General features: G+C 38.9%; 1 protein-coding gene across 4 annotated transcripts in view; it reads right to left on the bottom strand.

Annotated features, from left to right (window-relative positions):
• The window catches only part of MAPKAP1 (MAPK associated protein 1), a 106000-nt gene that overhangs the window by 79423 nt on the left and 1835 nt on the right, over positions 1 to 24742 (bottom strand). For 3 of the 4 annotated variants that reach the window (XM_035555424.2, XM_050714611.1, XM_035555425.2), the window contains exons 2-4: positions 16676 to 16999; positions 11764 to 11853; positions 6798 to 6946 (exon numbers count right to left, since the gene is read on the bottom strand). In XM_035555424.2, the coding sequence (XP_035411317.1) occupies positions 6798 to 6946; positions 11764 to 11853; positions 16676 to 16934 (498 nt within the window). In that variant the 5' untranslated portion in view covers positions 16935 to 16999. The remainder of the gene's footprint in view (positions 1 to 6797; positions 6947 to 11763; positions 11854 to 16675; positions 17000 to 24742) is intronic. The other variant, XM_050714610.1, reaches the window with a different exon arrangement.

Genomic DNA, 24742 nt, shown 5'->3' with positions numbered 1-24742 from the left:
AGACAGCAGAAGGTTTCACAAAACAATGCAGTACTTTGGGAAGTACTATCCCAATAGGGCTGTTGGCTCATTTCAACGAGTTCAAAGACTGCAACAAGCCATGAACAAACCCAGATCTATTTTCAAAAGGGGATTTCTCTGTAAGGCAGGAATGCCGCCTAGTAAGGGCAACTGCGAACAGCAGCAGCAAGACACATGGAGCTGAGGTACAGAAGAGGGAGAAGTGAATCAAATGTGCCCTCAAGAAAGAAGTTAATTAAACCAGATCCACATTAATTTAATCTGCATAAGGCCTGAAAAATGTTTTTTAATGCAAGTGAAATGCCTGGAATTGTGAGATAAAACTCATGTCCCCATACAGAGGTGACGGCAAAAAAACAACATTCAGCCTCCTTATGCGCTACCCAGGCGACAGTTTGGCCAGATCGGCCATGCCACCCCTGCACTGCTTCTGTGAGGTACCGGAGCCACCGGTGATGGGTGACGGCTGTGGCCGGCAGGCCCGTGAGGGAGCGGCAGGGCCCCGCGGGGGCTCAGATCCGCGCTCCCTGCCCGCACAGCGGCGCTCAGCACGAGCGCTCAGCCACCATCGCAAGGCACTTCCCTGTCTGCTGATAAATGACTTTTCTGTAGGAAATAACAAAACAGTTTCTGAAGTACTTTAAATTGAGCAACTTTTGAGCTTAATATATTTTAATCACTGCATGGAAGCCCGAGGCCTGCGTGCTGCGACCTCCAGGGCGCTGCCTGGCTGACCCCTGGCACAGGGCTTCGCTCCTCCCAGCACCACCTCCCGCAGCAGCGGGGGCAGCGCCAGCAGCCACGTGTGCTGATTAGGCTTCAGAAACACTACAGCTTGGACACAATAAAGAACAAACCAGGCATTCTTAATATAGGGGTGTTTTATTTAAATACAACTCAGCTAGCAGCACTACTCATGTTAATGATGTATTATGAAAGAAAATTTATTTTAGAAAGTGGTAATTTTTCAGTTAAGAATCTCCATCTTAAGGAAAGCATGACTGGACTCAATCTGCATAGCAGATGTGATGCTACACGTAAGGACGAAAATTATGAAACCCTACGTCATTAGCAATGCACGTCACCGATGGCAAGAGATGCTCAGTATTACATGAGACTTCACTCCCCGACTTGACTGGGTGAAAAAATTTACAAGGAGCTGCAGCATGCTGACAGGAAAGCAGGACACAACTATGTGCTCCCGGCACTTGTTTCAGGTGCCCAAAGCCCAACGGTGCAGCTCTGGAACTGGGCTGAGCAAGAGGCTGCAGCCCACACCTGCAGCACCCGTCGTGACGCTGCCTGTCCCTGACCTTCCCGTGTCCATGTCCCTGTCCCCTCTCCTGAGCCAGCACCAGTGCACAGCGCTGCACAGGCACGGTGAGGTGCGGCACTGTGGTGAGAAGCCGCGGAGCTTCCCCAGAGCCCCCGGCCAGGAACGTGCTACTCGGCCGTGCTGGTGTGCGGGGAGCCCACTCCTCTTCCCCAGGTGAGCGGGATCGTCCCCCAGCAGGGGTGATACCAAGCAACGTTGCTTGTACCTGGCCAAACGAAGTGCAAAGCCAAGCCAGGAGGACAGCACAGCCTCCACTTCAGCAGAACCAAAATACCTCTCTGGCAGCTGCGTTGGCCCATCTCACCACGTCGTGCCACCTGGGGCATGGAGACATCACAACAAGGATAGTTAAAGCAAGTCTTCCAAAACTTAGAAGGCTGTGTAACTTAGATCTTGAGTTGTTGTTCGCAAAGCATAAAAAAAACTATACACAATTCTCTCTAATAAATCTCTCTTAACAACTACCTGCAACATTATGTATATTTTATTACAATATGTTAGAACCAGCTGTGTGCTGGAGCAGAGTAATGCGCACCTAATCTAAACACCATTTGAAAGGTCCTATACATGATAACATGGTAAGTATCTTTATTTCAAGTATTTTAGTAGAGTGCATGTTTTACGTAAACCACTCAAATTGGCAGAAAAAGCAACTGCTTTAAAAAAAACTATGCAAACTTATTCAGATGGGGACATTTTACGCAGCTCTGGGGCAGAGTATTTGAATAAAAAAATATTTCACTGATTTTAATACTGGATTGTTTTAAACATTCTCAATATCAAATACAACAGTATTGCTTCTTTCATAAGTTCTTTAAGTACTTTCTTTGAGTATAACTATTTAATACTGGAGACTGTGGAAAATATTTGTTCATGATTATCCAGAAATACACTTAAACAAGACTGAAACAAGAGCAGCAGGCAAAAATGTATTTAAGGACTATCATCCCAAAATGCTGCTAAAAGCTATTAACCAGTATGTGTTAATTGCCACAGCATTCATATTAATTTTCACTTCAGGCCCGACATTGTGGAATATTTCCCCTGATACATTTTAAACAAAGTTTAATTTAAGGAACTGCTTCTATCAACACTTATGAAAATTAACAGCCAAGCAATTAGCACTCATGAATTATCCCTTCCCCCCATGCTTTCCACAGCATCATTTTTAAAACAGTTGCTGTAAGAGAAATTGTTGGTTTTTAATGCATTACCAAAATTACCAACAAAAAAACTAATACCATTCAGAGGTACCATTCTTTGCAATAGGATTTTGAGTATCTGTCCAATCAAAATTCATGGTAACCTATTTTTAAATTATCTCCAGCAGTCAAGTAAGCCCACAAAGCCCCTATAAGGTCAGAAAAACTAGAAGACTTTAAGAAAGTCTTGATTGTCAGCTAGTAATTATGGATTTTGCAGTAACAAATATCAAGAAGACTAATCTGCATGCAAGAAAAGTTTTCGGCCTTGCACATCAGGTTTATTCTAGAGCTGAATGATTCCTTTTTTTACATTTTGATTTCAGCTTTCTTCTTTGACTATTTTGCATATCTTTGGCATTTATTTTTTTTCAACAGTCCTGTAGCACTTCGGTGTTTGTTAACGTTCTTCTAAGGATATAAGAGCAGCCATTTGGTGAGAGGCATCTCAAAAACTGAACTGACAAGACACTTTAGTGATTAGAATTTCTTAAAGGTGGCAGAGACTACAAAGAAAAATGGATGTGGATGGGCTTCAAAGATGACTTCCACAGGAACTGTAAACAGGGGCCTTAACAAGAGTTAGTCATACAGGTTCCTGCAGAGCTGAATAGTCTGTTCGTACATGCATTTCCTCTGTCCCAGTAATTAGAACTTGGCAACAATTTTCTTCTTACTTACTTTTGCTAACGGTCATGAGGTTGAATAGCTTTGACACTAATACTGTACTAAATCAGTATCCTTTATGACTAATATCTAAGGTAAGACTCATCACCCCACTTTCCAGCAACTCATGCAAGTTACCCTTGTGATTTGAAAAAAATTATTCTGAATTTCTATATAATGAAAAGATGTACGTTTATAAAACAATTAATGAAAGCAGACAGGTAATACTAGACCCTCTTTCTGAATATCAAAATAAAGAGGAGCAGAATGATTAAGGTCTTGATTCTGCAACAAAGCTTACCGCTAAAAATCAACAGTCATTATCTAATAATTGTGGTTACTCCTGAAAAGAAACGTTAATCTGAATGCTGTGAATCTCACAGTTTTGTCACTGAAACAAGTGGTTACAATACTCTTGTGTTTCATTGCTGGTACATGGCTATGGCTTTCGACTCTGTCTTATGGTCTGTCTTATTTTCCCAACCTTATCAACAGTCAGCCAGTTGGGAGAATAAGCCATCAAAATATGATTTTTCAAATCTTGTAAACAGCAATATAGCTGAACTTCCCTATAAAATGTTTGATGATTTAGTTTGCATGCAAATAAAGGAAACTGATATGGCAACTGATTTCTTAAGCCTTCAAGTAATTTACTATACAAATGACAACTGAATTAATAAATAAGGCTTATTTTCATACAATAATCTTAGCAAGAGTTTGCAAGATTTATTAACCAAGATGTACAACCCACATGATTTACAAACCATGCAAGCAAGAGTTAGTTTACATTAACTACATTAAGGAAAAACTTGAATATGCAGGCATGAGAAGTTGTAAGTGTGTCTTCTGGTTAGAGCTGAAGTTTTACAGTGCACATGAAAGCCACAAGTCTGTCCTGTGTAACCATGTGCCAAGAGTCACCTGAATTCTTGAGCTGATTAGAATGCTTCCAATGTAGTTGCATTTCACAAGCCATATTCTCTAATTTTTTGGTAATTAATGAACTGATCAGAACAGGAAGAAATTAGAGTGCTTTAAAATTTTATTATTTCATAAAATTGCAGAAGTGGTTTTGAAAAAGACACTAAATCTGGCAGAAAACGCCTGCAAGATGTAAGCATTTTAATGAATTGGTTGATGTTATTGCATACAATGTTTTCTTATTTTTAACTAATTAGCTTAAAACAATACATCAAAGGCTGGGGTAGGGTGGGGCAGGGCAAGGAAGACCCTGTATAGAGAGGTTTTATAGCATTTCAGGTCAGTTAGGGAGCTGAATTAGTGTAAGTTGGAACCATTCAGCATGCAGCAGTTAACTACCCACATGAACAAAGCTCACGTACTGCAAATGAAGAGCTTTCCTGAAGGTTTACCACAAAACGGGTGTTAGCCAACAAGCTGAAAGCTTACGTTACAATACTCAAATACGTTGATATAAAAAGAAGGGCCTGGCTATAATCTCAAAGATTTCAGAGCCACTGTGATCCCTTGAGTAAATACATAATTAGTTTTTTTTTTTAGAAGACATGTTTAATTAGGCCCCTAGCCCCTCCTTATCCCCCCTGCCTCTCCCCAATTAGAGATCATTTCCCCAAGAGATATGTGGCTCTGTTAATTATGTAAATAAGTCACGCACTACTCCCTGAAAGAATTGCATTTATCTGAAAAATACTGCTAATCTATTATCAATAAATACCAGATCAATGATATTTCATTCAAAATATTTTTTAAAAGAAAAAAAAGAAAATCTTGATGTTTATATTACCGCCTGAAAATACAACAAAATTTATGTAAGTAGAATAAGTCACTAGCAAACTATAATGTTTCCTCTACATCTCAGATGGTCAAGTAGGTATTAAAAAAACGGCAATAGATACAGAAGTCTAGAGAATAAATTTTATAAGCACTCTACTGAAAAACTTGGAGTAATATAAACAATCTTTTTATAATTAATATAGTCAGTTTATAGCCTAACAAAATGCCATTTCAATTATTTTGGAGAGTTAAATAAGTATTTTGATTTCTAAATCTCACACAAGCTGATTTATATCACCCTACACATCACAACTGAGTAACACTGATGTATTTCATTAATATCTGAAACTAATTTGTACAGTACTATTTCCTTCAAATGGAACAATCACCTGCTAAATACATCAGACAAATATGAAAATTAAGATGTTCATTACAGTCAACTATAATTCATATAAATAAATAAAAAGCAATTTTGATTATCAAAATGGGAGGGAAACATGCTTAAGTTTCTCAAATTTCTGATAAAAATTCTAGCAGGGATCTCAAATCATGCTCAAGTATTACATCAACAAGACTGGGACACCATTCAACTATAATAAATTTCTCTTAAAGAAGTGTTGATGTTATTTTTACTTCCACTGTCTGTAACTGTTGGAAGTACATGTAAACATTTGCCAAACTGAAATTTCATGAGATAAGAACAGCAAGGTATCTTAGTGTTGTCAGCAAAGTAGTGCTATCATTTATTAATGAGGCCAGACATTTTGGAAAACTGAATTAGTATTATACTTACTGGTCCATAGTAGTTGAAGTAAGAATAGAGGCAGCTTTTGCGACATGAACTTCATGGTTTAAAAGTTACCATTCTACAAATACACTAACTACTTCTAAAAATGCTAGTGGAGTTACATATCTGACTTTTCACTTTAAGAATACTTAACAGAATATGAAATTCTTCCATCAGAATGGCAATGAAGCTCAAACTTCACACTCTCACAGGAGACTCCACAAATACCCAACTGAAAAGCGATCCATGCAGTATTTGTAATTGTTTCAGAAAAATGACACTGATCCACCACAACGTTTATATTTCAGTATAGACTTTATGACATAGAAAGAAAATAAAGAGTAACTAGTTTGCATACAAGGGAAGACAGTAATATACAATTCGGAGCAATAACAAATGCAAGTTCTTAAAATGAGTGCAGACAAAGAATCAGTCTAACCTCCCCAGGTTTGTAGTGAACCTCCTTGACTTGTTACATAAATGAATACTTACACAGAACTACATTCTTTAGTCCTTTTTTCCCCCCACAGAACTTGTCCTGTTGCAGCTACGCTTTTCTACCCTCTAAACAGAGGGTGGATTTTTCTACTATTGTGAGAGCATTTTGAAGACAAAGACAGCACAAATAGTGGAATATTTAGCAAGTGCTGTGATGTGACTAAGCAGAAGAGACTTTCAGAAGTGCCAAATAACCAATCATTTATACAAAGGGTCTCACCATTGACTCTGTAAGATCTAGAACTCTGCCACACTATACGTTTACCTAACAAACCTGCTGGAGGAGAAAAACAGCAAGGTAAGGCACAATTTTGTAATGAAAAGTGGAGAACTGGTTCTACTGAATCTGGAACTATTGTGTTTAAGATGAAGAGATGCATGCTTCCAGATAACCACTCCAAAATAACTAATGGCCTACTACAAAGACTAATTAACGTTTGAACCAGTAAATGCACACGAGAACTGCCTAAGGCTTATCATCTTCAGGTCAGGGATCACCTGGATATAAGAGAAAAATATCTGGTTTACTTACCTTGCCATCAAATTTTGAGTACTCATTGAAGGGGTTATTCAGCTGTAGTGGACACTGCTCAAGGCGCACAGACAATATTGACTGCTTCCCAGAACATGGAGATTTTACTCTGAAATTCTTTTTTTCAAACAGTGAGCTCAGCTCCTCTGCTGTAGATCAGAAAAGAGATGAGAGTATTGTATTAGAAGATGTACAGAGACTACTGATTACTACAAAAAGATGACATTGTAAGAGGGATAACACAATAAAGTATATAAAACAGTAAATGCTTTAGCAAGACAGAATCTACCACCACTCTTTTATAGCCCAAAGATATGAAAATATTAGAAGTTTAAACAATGCTAACATCTGGCTGAGGAAGAGGTGCATTTTTCCCCATACAACGAACTCGTCACTACAAGATCCACTTGAGTCGAGACAAAAATAAAGGTTCAAAATGAGAATTAGACAGTTTTGGTCTTTCTGCTTGACTGTTTTTTTTCTTCTTTCTGAAGAACTGTTGTCACATCTGCAATAGGCCATGCAATAGCATTTCAAATTGAGCTTGTAACGTGTTATTACACTCTATTACTATACTATAATGTCACTGTGCTGCCAGCAGTAGGCTAGAGACTACATCTGATCCAAAAGAACCATTCCTTTGGATTTTACTTCTTGTGGTAGACTGGATATGGTCTCCTCTCAAAGCGTCAAACCCACAAACACCATTCAGGACAATTTAAAAAAGCTAAAAAAAATTTCTAAAAACAGAGGTAATATGAGTTAATGAGTACTTTGTGGGGTCTGTGAGGTCTCATAAAAGCTTCCATCGAAAGCTCTTTTCATATGAAGAGACTGCATAGCTGAATTACCAGCAACAGTTTAACTCAAAATTTACAAGAATACTTAAATAAATAAATTAAATTAAATAGGGCTTCTTATGTTACAAGGACACTACAAAATCAGGACAGAGCCTGGGGTGTTTTAGCATTATTAATACCAATGGGTCTCATCTGCAAGAAACTGTGACTGAATCTGGACAAGTTTTCTCCACATCTGCTCTAGGAGCAAAGAGCCCCCAAACTCAATCAATCATTATCTGAGAACCAACACCAGTTCTCCTGGACTGACCCTGCTCTTCATTCATGCATTTGGATTCTCTCACATCTCAAAGATTTACGTGTTGCTCCTCCAGGGAAATGAAAAAGCTCCTAAGGCAGACTGACTAGGGACTCTATCTACAGGGAGTTGATACATTTCTTAAACTGTGAAATTAAAACTTGTCAGATTATAGCTACTCAAAAACGCAATTTATTTTACCAGCCTGAAAATTCAGGCAGTTGGCAAACCTATTAAATATTTGTACTAACGGATACCTAACAGTCTTGTGAGAGGCTGCGATTAACCAAAAAAGTTTGACTAAATGCTTTTTAAAAATATGGCAACTTAAACACCACTAGGGATTCTGTTTTTTGTCACAAACTTACTTTTGTTAAAAACAAACAAAAAAACCTACCAACCAAACGACAACAGAAAAACTCAACTACAATTATGCTAGAGCATTACCCCTACCTGGTATTTCTCATCCATTTTTTTTGGATTGAAAATAACGGTCTCAACCATTTATTTTGGATTGAAAATAACGGTCTCATCCATTATGTTTTGGATTGAAAATAATGGATTTAATGGCTCAAGTGAACAAGTAAGTGTTTTAGTCTCTACGGAAACATTAAGATGATTTGCTTATTGTTTCCTTTTTTGGGATGTGCAAAAAGAGGATCTTGAAAATTATTCTGCATTCATTAGTGACATCTGTTTTGCTTTGAGTTTTGTATAGCTTTTACGCAAGTCAAATACTTTACGTGAATGAAGAGTTTAAATAATAGCGCATTCTATAGGACAGTAAATTCAGCTGGCTGAGGAAACAGTTTTCCTTTTCAAAAAAGAAATACCACAATTTCAAAAAATTCATCCTGTTTAGGACGAATAACCTAAAACCTTCTGAAGATTTGTGCAAAAAGCCTAGAATATAGATTCTAAAATCTACCATCTTTCATCACACACTTTGTCAAGTAATTCCTTATAGACTCCAACTGAGAGAGTTGCAATTACTTCCTTCAACTTAGGAAAAAGCATTTTTAAAATTCATGGAAAAAAATCATGAAAAAAGACCTAATTTTTTTTTACATTTTTTTTTTACAATTTTTTTTAACTGCATAATTTTTAATTCTTAATTGAAAGTAAGATTTCCTGTTATTCTGTGCATGTTTTTTGTTCCAGCTTGTGGTTTTGTTAGCTATACAAGTTAATATATGAGAGCTGAAGTGCGAGGTTTTTGCATGACTCTGTCAGTACATTGCGAATTCACATTCTATTTGTTCCTAAATGAATGAATGGAAGATGAAAATACAATGACTTAGTATTTGCTTTTATAGGCTAATCTAAAAATACCTAGCATTTTATAAAAGAAGAGTAATCTTTTCCTATGTATATCAACATTTGGTTTATAGGACCCACAAATTGCTTTACTAAGACAGCAAGACCTCTATACGACATGAAACTGAGATGTTACTTTCATTCTACTGAAAAAGAACTGATGCACATAAAGCTGAAGTGAATTGGTGGCACAGCTGAACAAAAAAGACCTCCAGTGTGTTCCACTTCACTTCCAGTCAGTCAGTGCCCCTGAAGCATCTTTGTATTTGTTAGTCCACTAACCAACTCCAAATGCACGGTTTCTTTTCTACAACCTCCTCTCAAATTCATTCCTTTCACAAGGCAAGTAGCTTGTCTCATGATGGCAAGCAAACAGATTAGTACAAAATACGTATCTTATTTCTTATTACCATACACAAAATTACTCGTCTCTCACTTCCCTTTATTCTCCTTAGTAGACTTTTTATTTATGTATATAGTAATAAAAAGAATCACAAAGGATACTAATTTGCCTAACACCTCAAATTATGATTACATATCCACCTCCAGGACAATGCAAACGCTAGTAAGAGTCTCTTTTTACAGCAGGGCATCTCTCTGTGACGAGTTATCTATGGAGATGATGCTATCAGACTAACACAGTCCAAAAGAGCAACCTTCCGGCATCCTTTTAGTTTGCAAGATGTCAGCCATAAGCTTGACTTTGTCTAAAGCTCAGACAAACACGGTTGGAAGAAGACAGCCAAATTCCCCCACGTGAGAACTGCTGTATCTATTGTTACTGCTTTAATACATATTTACCAATAATGCTAAACTCAAGGAACAGAACAGACAGCATCTCACACACAGAACAAAAAGGAAGATACAGATGATATGTTTTAAAGCTGCTCTTTTTCCTGGCCTATTACTACTGTGTTGCTTTTCATGCAAATAAGTGAAGAAACATGAAGAACCTCGGTTACTAAGCTGAGAAAGAAAATCAACTCTGACAATAAAGAGAGATACCAAGTGCCTGGAGTTTTTACATAATTTATTTTTTTATTTAAATTTGATCTGCAGCAGGGAGGTACTGATCCATCTGCCTGCTTCTGCAGTGGCAAACGAAAGCCCAGCACATTTTTAACGAGCAGGACACCTCCTTCGCTGCTGGTTGATGCATCACGTTTATCTTCAAGGGAGTGTGTAAAAGGAACTAACTGTCATGGTAGAGCCTACGTGAATAAGAAAACACACAGACAGGAGGAAACTGGAATCTGAGTGCAATTTGGATATTTCTGCAAAGAAGTATCAAGCAGTTAAATTAGGGATAAGGAAAAAAAGAATTGCATCACCAATGGTCAAACATTACAAAAATATTGACCAAAGAGTTTGAGGTTATGGCAGATTAAAACGTACAGCTCAACTTACAGAAATGAAGGCAGAAACATTTTAGAATGCATTACTAGAGGTATCAACCATAGCTGAACACTGTACTAAGGATTAGTGCAACTGGGTTGCTCATGTGAGCAGCTTTGTTCAGTCCTCTAAAAAGAGATGCTGTAGAACTGGAAAAGGCTCTGCAAATGACAACCAGGAAGATACAAGGATTTAGGCAAAAAAAAAAAAAAAAAGAGATTACATGGGGACCTCATTAAGATATACACAAATTTTGAAAGAAGTAGGCATGACAGACCACACAAAGGTTGAATGTGTGTCAAATACAACAGGAATAGATACTAGCTTGAACTATGAAATAAGAGAACTGAGACAGATTTTTAATTTCATACATTACAATTCAAGCTATGTAGAACATCCGGTCAGAAGCACTTCATTATATAACAGTAAAAAAAGCAGCATATTCTTATAGAAGTCACTGATACTAGTATAAGCTAAGACAGCATTTATTATGCTTTTGTTTAAGTAGATCGCATATAGACTTCCCCCTTATCCAGAGAAGCGACCATAAAAATTCTATAAATATAATTTCTAAGAAATTCCTCCTTACTGTGTAAGCCAAATACCTCTGGAAATAGCCAGAAAACCCTAACTTGTATGGAGATATTGATCCTGCATTTTGAATGCAGACACTTGCCAATCAGGTACCGTACAGCAACGATAGTATGTCCTGTTACTTAAATATCTCACAATGACACTAAAATCTTTCCTGTTGCCACTTCTTGCTCACTGAGATAATAAAAGTATTAGAAGATAACAATGTTGTTACAAGATGACAGAACACACAAACACTGTCACATTAAAAAAAAAGGCAGCCACTCTAAGTAGTTCAAACCAACAAACTAGATTTAAAAAATTTAATCTTTACTTTGCCTTTATTAATAATTTGGAACACCCCAGTCGTAGCTGAAAACAAGTGGGAGGCCTGTGCCCCCAATCTCCCCCCCCCAAACAACGCACTATGGGAACTGCATAACCGGGGAATGGCAGGCAAATACAATAGCTAGTATTTCTTTTATGCCTTGAAAGTTGAAGTGAAAATTACAAACTGAAAATGCTGTAACCATTAAAAGCAGAAATAAAAACAGTAGGAAAATAAATGATCTTTTCTTCTTACCTGAGTAAGAAGTATTTCTGTCTTTCCACTGAACATTTTTGCATTTTATTTGATTTTGTCTCTCTTTCCGCAGACGTTCTAGTCTCTGAGCTTGAAAAGAAATATTATAACTATAAGTTTGTCAATGAAAGTTTACTATAAACAAAGACATAATTAACTACCTTTATATGAATAAAGATGTTTTATACTGCATGTGTAGGGGAAAAAGTCATAAAATTTTAAAGGTGGCACCCCTGAAAAGCAAATACCAACAAAAACATGAAAATGTTCTTGATTTATAATTGAAATTAGAGGATATAAAACATTAATAGAGATCATAAAGATAGTATTAACATGGAAGAGAATAATAAAATGTGAAAACTTCTGTGATTAATATGACATTTCATTATATAAATCATTAATAACGGTCTTAAAGGAATTTTAATGCACAAATGAACTGAAGTGAATATTACATTACAGGAATAAAATTACTGTTATGAATTACTCTACCCGTTTCAAAAATTAAAGATAAATGAACTCAGACTAGACTATTAAAGTTTTAAATATAAAATCCTTTATCTAAAAATCATGAAAATTATAAAATGTCAAAGCTATATAAATTAGCATAGCTTTTTCTTCAGTGTGCTGAAACAGTTTATAGGTAGTAAAATAAATGATTTGTATCTTCACAACATTAGTCAAATCTTAAAATGAATATAATATTTCTTTACGTGTATTTTGACTCCATCTTCAAAACAGGGTTTGCAAAAAGCCTCAAGTAGTTGTAATACCAAAGAACTTAGAGGCCAGGGTACCAGACAATACCTTAGATCATCTTTTTGTCGACTGTCTCCTGAGAGAGATCTTACTGTTAACTAAACCTGGGAGCAGCTACCCAAAACAATGACCCCAAGAATTAACCGATGTTATAAAGGTACACTCAAAATAAGAAAGAAGATTAGACTGGAAAGTAGGACTAATAATGTTGATCACTGAAGGAAACAATTTGCTGGATATATTAGCAATTTTGATGTATTGAGATAATTCATTAACTAAAATGGGTTTTTACAAGAGATTCTAAAATACTAAATTACTCTGACAATTTTTAGATACAATTTGAGTTCCCTGAGCCACTTCACCAATTAAAACAAGGTTAATAAATATTTTTTATTCTTTCTACTATTCTTGTTTTTCATTTAGCCCTTGAAATGAACTGTGGACAGAGAAATAAATCCGCCATCCACCCCAAAGGTATCAACGTGGTAACTGATGAAAAAATATTAAAATTCTTCACATACTTTGAAGTTTAACAGCTGCAACAAGCAGCTGAAGGTACAGACACAAAGGGGGACTTCAGCGCCTATCTCCCACAGGCGCGAGGTCAGTGCCTAAATACCTCTGTGCATCTTACTGTTCGTTAAATGAGAAAGGTGACATCCCTGATTATAAGTGGAAATATTGGGTAAACCGCTATTGCAGTATTTTGCAGTATTGCGGATATTTTATTCTGAAAGAAATGCCTTTTCCTTTCCCCCCCTCTAATTACTGTCCTGACTGAAGTTCAAAATTACCTACCCAAACCCTTTCTTCCTAAACGGGCGGGCCTTCGTAAAACATCCGTTATTAACATGAATCTAACAGACAAAGGAAAACACGAGAAGAAAAATGAGAACGAGGCACGTTTTCATCCCGTTTGGTGGCCGCCACCGGCAGCTCAAGAGCAGGACTTTGACCCACAGGGGAGACCCTGGCCTCGGGACGCCCGCCCAGCAGCCGGGTGCTGCACCTCGGCCTGGGGAAGCGAGGGTCGCTTCCAGCCCTCGCCAGAACAAACGGACCAAAGCGCAGCCAGTCTTCACGAACCCAGTCCAGTTCTTCCATCTACAGTCGATGGTAAGTTACCACTCACTGGGGGATTGTTTTAGAGCAACTCCAAACGCGATGGAATGATCAGTACCCACATTAGAAGTTTGAATTACTTAAGGTTCGTTCTCACAAGCACGTTAGCCTGAAAGCTTTCTATGTGAAATATGCCACCGACCACGCGTTGTCTCAGCTAGATAAGCCTTTGTTTCCAGTCACGTGGATGGGGAAAAATGCTTCTTTCCCCTACTTGTAACACCTTGCACAGACCTATCTCAGCTTTACTTTTTTTTTTCTGGGTACGGCAGCGTCAAGGCAGTGAGGGGGTGGAGCAAGAGCCAAAAGACCCCTATGACCCATCCAACTCCTGCAGAAAAGGAGGAAAAATGCAATGGTAGACAATACCCGCACTCTCCCAGAACACGATGTGCAATACCATGTGTCTCGCCCATTGTGCATCCCGTTCAAGTCTTAGGGGATAACTTTGATACTGGGGTGCGTATAAGATTAATTTGCAAATCGGCATATCTGCACAAGATCTACTTAATAACCAATACTTCTATAGCCTCTCAGATGTGCTGACTCTTCTGCAGTAACACATTATTTCTATAATTCATCAAACAGATACAAGCTCGTAAGGTGCTTAATAATAAAAGGCAATGTACTTTACAATAGCTTTGCAAAAGATAAGAAGTTATACTCCATCCAAAAACAACAGTAAAAGACAAAATAAGTAAATTATATTTAGGACGGTATAAAAACCAGGAGAATAAGAGTTAACATGTTAAAAAAACATCTACCACTACTACCTGTTGATATACAAAATTACACTATCTTTTGTTTCCACAGGTAAAAACTTTTTTAACTGCTTTTCAGAGAACAAACATTCCTGCTCTTCCTAAATCTACTCAGGTAGTTACAGATTCCATAAAATAATGTCCTTATGTTTACAGATTTTAGGACCAAAAATTGGAGATTTCACAGGTATGAGTTTTCATGCTTGAGACAGATAGACCCCTGGTTTTATGTATGAGACACAGTAAATATTCTAAAAACTACACACTTACAGAATGAGCATAACATTTATGCGTGATACTATTTTGGTTACAGAATAAGAGGTAAGGTTAATTTAAATGATTTCCCTTTAACATACTTAACAGCAGATCAATTTTTGTTCTGAATTATTCCAACTGGTTGTGTTTTTTTTCCACACCACTAAAACTCAGTTAATCCTAACACAACAGCAGCCATTTTTCAATAGTAGTAGCAGTATTAAAGGACACTTTGCTATTATTCTTCATAAATAAAAGATGCTTTTAAATGGAGCTGAAAAATAGTTTTAGCGAAAACTCAAAGTTACTCAGTGTCTTTTATTTGTATCAGACAAAAAACACACTTTTAGATAAGATCTTTCTTTTTTGAAACAAACTTCACCAAACCTAGAAATGAATGTCATGTAGCATAACTTAAAAACATTTTCAAATAGTGACAGCACACATCAAATTAGTTCCTAATTTCAGACAGTAAACAACTTGCTTATGGCAAGAAGCATGTAATATGTCCTTCACATATGACTATATACGTATCTTAATATACATGCTTTCTTCCATCAAGAACTAAGTACTTGTTTACTGCAAAAAGCATTTACATTAAAAACAGTTAGCTTTCTATTTACTTTATTCTTCTTCCTTTATTTTTGAAAAGGGTTCAGTAGTGATCAGCCTGCATTTTTGTAGGCTTTTTTCCCCATTTTAAATCATCAGCTGATTGCCTTGATAATTTAATTAGGTTCCTGGTTGTACCAGCACACATGACAGAACGTAAAAGACATTCCACATGAAAGAAGGCAAAAAAAGGCTCCCCATTGGACTGAGCTTTTTTTAACCTTTATTTTAGAATATGACACTAACTGGAAACTGAAACAGTTTCAAAACATAATTTAAATGGAGATTATTTCATCAGTCTACTTGGTGAAATAAAAAATAATAATCTTTGGAGCAATTCTGAAAATCTTTAATCTTTGCCTCTCCTTCCTTATAAACTGTAACATCAACTGAGCTAAACAAATCTTCATGGACAATGCTGGACAATCTGGCACATTAAACTTTTCAACATGCCTTTGAGTCAGATGCAGCTACATTTGCAGCTTATTTCCAAATGTAACTCGTGAGAACAAAAGATCAGTGCTCTGTCTTTTCTGCAACTTTTGACAAACTCGTATTTGTACAAGGTATTACTAGATATCTCATACCATACATTTCACTTGTTAGGCAGAGCACAGATGTTTTTTCTGAGCTCTAGGTGGTGTTATAATACCTTCAGAAATAATTTGGAAAAATAGGATGTACTATAACAGAAATAAAGAGATCCGTATTAACTACCCAATACCAACCATTTCATACATATCCAATAACGCAGAATTTTTGCACTTAGGAATATTTAGATTTCTACTTACACCCAAATAGTGCTAACAACAAATGGGACCGTTTTCTTCCCATCAAGACAAACTGACCATATTTTGAAAAGGTGCACATCCTCCTTAAACTTACTAACTGGTAACTTAAATCCTAGCTCAAAGATTTTCTCAAATATAAGACTTCAAAAGACTAAATACAGACAAATCATTCACTTCACTGCCTCACAAACTTCATTCCTCTCTTTTATAACAAATAGATTTGATGCATCACTAGGTAGATTTTTCTCAGAAAAGAACGATCCTGTTCAAAAGTTAACACCCCTCCAGACATTAACAATAGAAATATCAAAGACTGTTCATGTACTTTGGATTTAGACTTGATGTCTTTACAAGTTAATTTTTTTTTATATATAAAGCTGACTACCTCAATGTTCCTCTGTACATGATTAAGTAAAATAGCAATTAAAATTCAGTTGACAGCACACTAAAGTATCTGAATCATAACATGTCCTTTTACAAAAAGGGTCTCCACCTTACAAAAGGAAAACTTGAGCAGGTTTCTAGCTAGTCATGCTCTGATTTGCCCATGCATGTCATACCAACAGAAACTGAATTTAAAAGGCTAACATTGTTTTTGCAGCACATATCACTTACCTGTGTTTGATCGTCTTCTAATTCCGAAGTCCCAACTTGAGGTAATATCAACTGATTGGGAATATACATAGCCCTGAGTCTCACCATTGCTTCCCTGTGTTTCTGAGCCACTGTCCCCATAGGTTGACGAGGGATTAAACTTCTCCAGGTCGACATCATGATCTATCAGGACCATTTCACACATCCCTGTGTCATCACTGGTCACGTGTGACTGCCGAATATGAGCAAGTATAATTGTCGGGTTGTCCAGGAAAGCCATTCTGTACACAGGACCACCACTTCACTGTACTACCTTCTCTCCATCTTGTTCCATGGACGCTGTACCTAGAAATATAACAAACACAGCACTTAGGGAAACCCAAACAAATAAACAAAACAAAAAAATCACAACCAAATACTGAATCAAGATGGTTCACATTCTGGATGCATAAAATCTTACTCAATTTTGTACAGTGAACTATTTTAATTCCGCTCCAGTTTAAGTTACACTGCCTGCTGAGATCCATTTAAAGAACGGTGGCTTTGGAGGACAGCTTGCAACCTGAATCCCAAGAGAACCAAACAAAACAGCTCCAGACAGCTCCCCTTGCTTTCCAAGGGATGGTTGCTATAAGGCGAAATATTCTAAGTACTACACATAGAAGGATGGAAAGAACGTACACAAAATAAAGAGTTGCCCATTAAAAATAATAAATTTACAAAAACAGATAGGATTTTGAATTTCCTTTCACCTGTCATAACAGCATTTGTTTTCCTTCTGCCTCTGCAACTCTGATTACCTGATTCTAGCCCCTTCAGAATTCAGATTTCCAGGAAAGACTTTAAACGTGAAGAGATTCGTATCTCAGGGCTGAATATTGAACATCTGCTGCTGCGCAGTGCTTCATATAGGACAACTGCTGTAATACAGAAAGAGCTCTATGGTCACATACCACACGCCTGAATTCCTGAACACTTCAACAACAGCAGTTACCACTTATCTAAAGTATTTCCTTCAGAGTACTCAAGAGGCCTTACAAAACAAAGTAGCAGGTAAAACAAACAAACAACCCCCACGCTCAAACAGTTGCCCCATTTTACTGTAGCTGAGGATTTACAGTTATTTAACCTAATTCAAGTCTGGGCTGCCTCGGATGGAGCAGCTGCCCGGCCCTCCCGTTTCCACCACCTCCACGGGCCGGCACAAGCACTTGCGCAGCTGTGAGGCGGGCCAGGTCAGAGCAGTGGCCTGCTGGCAATTAAGCCGAAAAGCGAAGAAGGTCCTCGCTGCCAGGCTCATTTGTGAAGAGCTGCACGAGCAGCAGCACCGCAGGGCACAGGTGGCAGGAGAGCTGGGGTCCCCCGCAAGCAGTGGGGCTCAGGGCCTGAAGCAGGGGGGGCTGCTGGGGTTTGGACCTCAGCTCCTGGGGAGAAGCAAGCCCAGAAGTGAACTCCAGAAGTTCAGAATCACCACCGCGTTTCTAATCACTTGCGTATCTCTGAGCAAAAGTTTATGCCAGCTATAGAACTAAATGTGGTAATTTAGTATTTTAAACATAAAAACAAACAGAAAAACCCTATTGTTACTGTTTGCAAAGCATCTGTCAGCAAAAGGAAAATAAAATTTAAATCCCACGAAGTAGTATCCCATGCAAATCTGGCAAAGGCAGCTGGCCTTTTCTTGGCGGATTTTAACAGAACAAAGTGAAAGAAAGCATGAGCCAGGTTTGTTCCAGGACCAGCAAACGCATTCATCATTTTCCCATAGGCTTCCAAGGCAAAAGGTATATATTCATATAAGGAGCCTCACTACGCAGCTTCTGCATTTAGTTGAAAATAAAAGTAATACTTTATCTGCGTACCCATTTAATCAGAGCTAAAGCTAAATTTTGTATATTGCAAGATTGCAAGCTGCAAATTCACCACCTCTGCTAGCGTCCTCCCCACCACCAAACAGCAGCACCCAGCGTCAGAACATTCAGTAAGTAGAGAATTGGATCCTCCACCATTTTAGGTCTGCTTCCTCTCTCGGCCACAAATACTGCCATTTCTTTTCTGAGAGACTGTGTCTCTTCCATTTAAAAACAAAAAAACGGAAGAACTCAGAAGTATTTTATTAAGCAACAGACCCAGCAGCAAGCAGGAACTCAATAACAGGATGGTAGAGAAATAAAGCTGACATGCAGCTCGTTATTAACAGGCTGCCCCCACCATCCGTCTCAGTAAGTTATGCCACCAGCTCTGCGCACCGCGCCGGCACCCGCGGGGATGGCCGGGCCCACCCGGGCACGGCGCTGAGGGGGCCGCGCTCGCCGCCTGCCGCAGCTCTCCAGGGGCCGCGCCGAGCCCACGTCCTATTTTTTATTTTCTGACTATTTCTATTAGGGAAAGTAGGCCTGCCCTCCCTAAGGACCCCTCCTTGCCCTCAAAGCAAGGGGCCACGAGGCAAACACCCTCACCGCAGCACACGTGCCGGGGGCCCGCGAGCCGTGAGGGCGCGACCAGCGCCACGTGGCTACAAGGGGACCAACACGACCAAGCACGGACGTTCAGAATGCTGTCTGAATATAATTACTTACACACCGCTTATTAGGAAAAGGCCATGCTTACCTGCAAGCAGTAAGAACTTGTTTAAATAAGCAACTGCCTTCGGCTTCTAAAAGGTCTGCAAACTCCCAATCAAAAATTACTGCTGCCCCATCAATGTGTCATATAAATGTTGGCATGTTAATTGTGTATTTATAAGATTGTTAATGGTTAGTTAATTTACCTCCCACACTATTATTGTACTTGAAATGATTTAATGTCTGCTAAGGGAGTTAACAACATGTAACGGCAGATGCGAGATTTTTACCTTTATACTCTGTACCCCGACTTCATGCCATTAAGAGTCCGTGTGCTCAATTACCCAAGCTTCTTTACAATTTTACACACGCAATCACTTTTCCCATAAACGTGAACAGTGAAACAGTCAGAAATTCTGTTTCAAAGTCTAAAGTTTAATACAACCACATTTTTCTCCCTCCTCTTTAGAATTTTCAGAAGAATACATCTCAATAAAGTGACATTAACTGAAAATTCGATGAATATTTAACACCCCTCCAAAAAAAGAAAACTGACCTCAAAATTCAATTTAGATTTTTACGCCATACCTTAGTATTTGCTATCTACACAATTCTAAGTGGTTCCTCCTTTTGATAAAAGCAAAATTAGATAGCACAGATCCAGTCAGAGGAATGACGACAGTAAAAGAATTCAAAGAACCAAAGCTCAGTTTTGCAAACCTTTATATGAATACCTTTGTGCCTCTATGTCATCAATTCCAGCAAAATTACCGATATGAGATCAATTTTTGGAGCTGCTCAGATTTGCCAGCACGCAGTCACTTCTGCATTCCTTATACCCACACACCGTTACCACACCTGCAGGCAGGAGCTGACTTACACAAGTCAGGGGCTTTCTGAGCACCACCAACTTACACATTCCTCAACCATAAACAAAAAGTAAATGTTCTTTTAATACTTGCAGTATATAAATATTATACTACTATCAAATGAAATACTTTGCAGACAGCTGCCAAGCGCACTCTGTGCAAAGACTAAAAGTGAAAGGAGCAACATGAAACCTACGCAGCCTTAACTGTAGTTATGTATGACATGATATACAGTTTAGTGCTATGATGATATACGACTTATCAGCAAACACCTTCCATGATTCATCACACAGGTGGACAGACCCAAATCGGCCCCTCACTTTGTTCTCGATCTTTATTATTCATCTGTCTTAGTCTCTACACATTATCTAATCAACACGCTGGATACGAACGCTCTCGCCCACCCCCTCTTTGGTCTCCTCGCGGTATTACTGGAGTGCCTCAGAGCCCACCAGGAGCGCAGCCTCCCGTTAGTCTTGCGCAGTCAGGTAACGTCCTCTGCGATGTAAAACTGCACCATCACGAGGCTGAACGACTCGCCGGGTTTCACAGGGCCTTTGTAGACAATCAGGCAGCGAGATCGCAGCCTACTCATCTCATCGCAAGCATTCCCCTTCCAGTAACCCACTGCTATATTTTCGGCACCTATAGTCTCTCACAGAGAGAGGCACGGCTGTTACGCAGATCAACATTTTCAGAGTACGGCGTGCAAGTAGAGCGCAACGTTCTACAGATCTACGCTGCTCCCAGGGGGTGACACACAGGTCCCGAACGGAGGGCATGCCGGCACACCCAGGCCAGCACACCCAGCTCCGGGGACTTCACAGCTCACAGGCAGGAACCGACCCCTAACCGAGTTCTGAGAACCACACGCGCATTTACAGCTCAGCCCAGGACCACCCGGGTACCACCCGCACACCTGCCACTTCACCACTGTCGTCCCCAAAGTTGCAAGCCATCGTCACCCTTCCGTGACACGCTCCAACTGACCGAAGTACAAGAAATATCTCCCTCGCAGACAACTTAGATATTTACGCCCTTCGTAATTCAAAATCTATCATGGATGACGCATGAAATTTGCTCCTAGACCTTCACATAAGCTAGAATAAGTGATAAAAACTGGAGAAAGCTGTAAGCAATTAAAAATGTCCTGCTTCAGAAAGAGCTACCGCTTCGAAATTCTACCAATTTTAATGTGATAATTTTAAGACTCTTTTGGTTCAAATGGCTAAAAGCAGCTGTAAATTCTCCACAAGATTCTCCAGCCAATTCCTGCAAGGTTATTTCCCCTCTAAATTAATAAAAACTGAAATTTCTTATTCTACAAACCTGTAGCTCATTTTCTTTTTTCAAGAGGAAAATGTGTTTAAATTGATGGTCCTCCTTGAGGAAGTAATAAACAATTACATTCTATTCAATAGAAACATAAACATTCCAAACAAAGATGGAACTTCTGGAGGGTGCAACTTGGATCTAAAACCATCACTAGTGAACTCAAAACACAGCAGGCTGGAAGAATTACATAACATTACACGTCAGCGCTCAAGGGCTTCCACGTTCACTGAACTTCAACACCTCTCTGACTGCAGGTCTTTAAAGTGATCTTAAAAACTAATGAAAAAATGCACAAATTAGAATAAAAATTGATTTTTTCCCCCACATCCTACAAGCTGGAATAGGACGGTGTGAATATACTTCAAAATTTATGATTCAGGTTATATGAAATAATTTCACAGTTAACTTCTGTCCGCAATTGCTGAAGAAATGGTTCTGGTTATCTACATTTGCAGCAGTACAAATAATCAAAACCCTTGAATGCCAGACAGACTCCTGTGCATGCAGGATAAAGGGAAGTGAAAAGCAATATATGAAAATTCAAGTTTATGTTTCAACAAAAGCTCAAGTGCATTTAAGAATGAATAATTATTCAGAGAAGCTGTCATTTATGCTTAGAACTATCAGTAAAAAGGAAATAATCATTTAAAGAGGTGCTCTTTCACAAGTGAAGCTGGAATTTGAGAGTTATGATGAGAAACAATACATTACACACAACTTTCAGCAAATTCTTTGCTAGTTTACAATCCTGTAAATCAATCTGGCATCGGATATGTATTTCTGTATGCGCAAACCACTTGGAACCTGGCTGCATTCTTGTTGCCACGCTAGGCAGGACGCAAGTACACCAAATTCAATGTTTTAGTTACTGAGCTTTAGGGAAGGAGGGAGAGAATATCGGAGTCTACATGGAAACAGTATACCCTTCTCCAGTTGTTTCCTGATCTTGTCAAATCTTCATTTAATTGCAAGCAAGTTGATTCTCAGCTAACCTACGCTATCTTGCATCAAGATTTTACGCAAATAAATAAGTATAAAAAAATGCAGAGATTATAAATTAGGGCAGACAAATCTGTATCTAGACTCATGCCTGCAAAGAGCATTCTATCAATATAGTGAAATGCTAATCTCCTAATTAACAACCTAATTAGGTAATTATGGCTTTGCAGAGGGATGCCTAAATGAAATATGACAACATGGTCACCTCTTTATATGGCACCTGTGGGCCTTTTCAGCTGTCACTGCAAAGAGTGCAATATCAATTTGAACAGATGACAAAGTGTTGTCATTTTTCATTCTGATATTGTACTGAATGGTTTGGATAGAAACAGTTTAGAGAAGCGGCATCTTGCCTGTTTTTTTTTTTCCTAATCTAAATATGTGCAAACACTTTGCTTAATTTTTAATGGCTATGATTATGCTTATTTTTCCATACTGGCTAGCAAGCATTCCCTGTCACACATTACATCTGCACTGTCAGACTGTAATGACCCCACACGCTGGAATCGCTACGGCCTGTTTCCCCAGCCCGTGTTTGGAAGAATTTACTATCCAGAAAAAATACAATTATTTGAATTCATTTTTAAAGACTGTTGATTTTAAAATAACAAACCAAACCAGGATACCTTCTAAACAACAGATTGCAATTTCCTTTTTATTTCTATTCCTGATGAACACCCTCTCCAGAAATGGGGAGCAGCAGCCGCTGCCTGTGGGTCAGGGAGGCTGACTGCACGTCTGCTTGCGCAGAGAGCCGGAAGGAATGCTTTCAGCAACGGCACAACACTTCCACATGAAACCACAGCTTATCACTCACTTGCCTAAAACACTAAAAGACGATTTGTTAAGCTTTAATATTCCTAGGATGCACGTATATAACATGTACTTGCAAACAGAAGGCTGGAAGCACAGGCTCAAGCTGCTCAAATACTACACTGCCGTTTCCATTCTGGCTCTTTGCATCATAGCATTCAGGAACCTAAAAAACCAATGACCTTTCAAACACTTTCACTGATACTATTTAACACACATCCTGTACAAACTTCAGTCTTCAACAAAAAATGACCAAAATAGAAAGCTTGGACATTTTCCCCTTTTTTGGCCTGTATAATATTGAGAGAGACAGAAGGAGGCTTTCTAAGGCCGCCTCGAAGTCCTTCAGACTGTTGTGAAGGGACGCAGCTCTGCCTGGATGTTCCTGAGCAAGGCTCACTACCTGTGTCTCCACCACAAGCAGCGTGTGAGCACAGAGGGACGGCGCTGTTCGTGAGCCGCCCGTGTCCCGCTCGCAGAGCTGCTTTGTATAAAGCCTGCCTGCAGGTGCTGAAGCCAAACTTGTCTCAAAGGTGTTCCAAGCACAGGGAGGCCTGCAGCCTTACCAGTCGTGCTCTGGGTCGACTCAGGGCAAAGACCGAGACCCGCTGCACCTACGGTCACCCCACAGGATCTTCAGAAGAGCCTCGGAGCCACAAACACGCCTGCTGCTCCCCGATGCTGACGTGCGGCTGGGTTCACGCGCCTGGAGCCCGTCAGCTTCCCGACCGCACGACACCCACCTGCACTACTTTGACCAATTCACCAGTCCGCTGTCAGAACCGTGCTGCTGCTATGCAACCACGCCGCCAGATTTTTAACTGAAGGTAGTACGTCCCCTCCGAGTACCCGACACAGGATTACAGGATTCTGCGTCATTCACAGAACGACAATTCAGAACTACGCTCAGAGTTCCCATCTTAAAACAGGACTAGCAAAAAAAAATAATATATATATATATATCTCAGATGCCACCAACTGTATATTCATCTTCACTGGATAACTTATTTTTGTAGTTTAGTCTGAACCGGAATATTTTAATGCTTTTCAAACATAACATAACCCTTTCTTTCTGTAACAGTTCTCCAGACATAGACTTTCAACAAAACAATCACATTTCAGTCCCAGAAAACGTGACCCTAGATTACCAAGACATTACCTTAAAAGTATTTTATACGAAGCGTTCATTTTGTATACATCAACCCTAAGAGTACACCCAGAAAGGTAGACTCGAAATGTAGCCAGTAAAGCTAGCCACCAATACAACTTCCTGCAACGCACACACTTGATGGTAAACAGGGAGCGAAAGAGAGAGAAGAAAAGTAGTCTACTAGAACTTAATTCTAACAACTTTTAAGAACTCCTGTTCCCTATATGTATATTTAAGGTTAAAAACAGTAATTCCTGGGACCCTTCCTCTACACCCCCAGTTTAGTTTAATTCCTGTCTAAAGTTGTTCTCATCTGAGGTAAAACTCGAATGACAAGTCAGTGTTTATTTTCTTCTTT

Source organism: Cygnus atratus, chromosome 19 (assembly GCF_013377495.2).
Source record: "Cygnus atratus isolate AKBS03 ecotype Queensland, Australia chromosome 19, CAtr_DNAZoo_HiC_assembly, whole genome shotgun sequence".
Taxonomy (NCBI): Eukaryota; Metazoa; Chordata; class Aves; order Anseriformes; family Anatidae; genus Cygnus; species Cygnus atratus.
The sequence above is the reverse complement of the archived record's forward strand: the minus strand, read 5'-3'. Positions and strand labels throughout refer to the sequence as shown.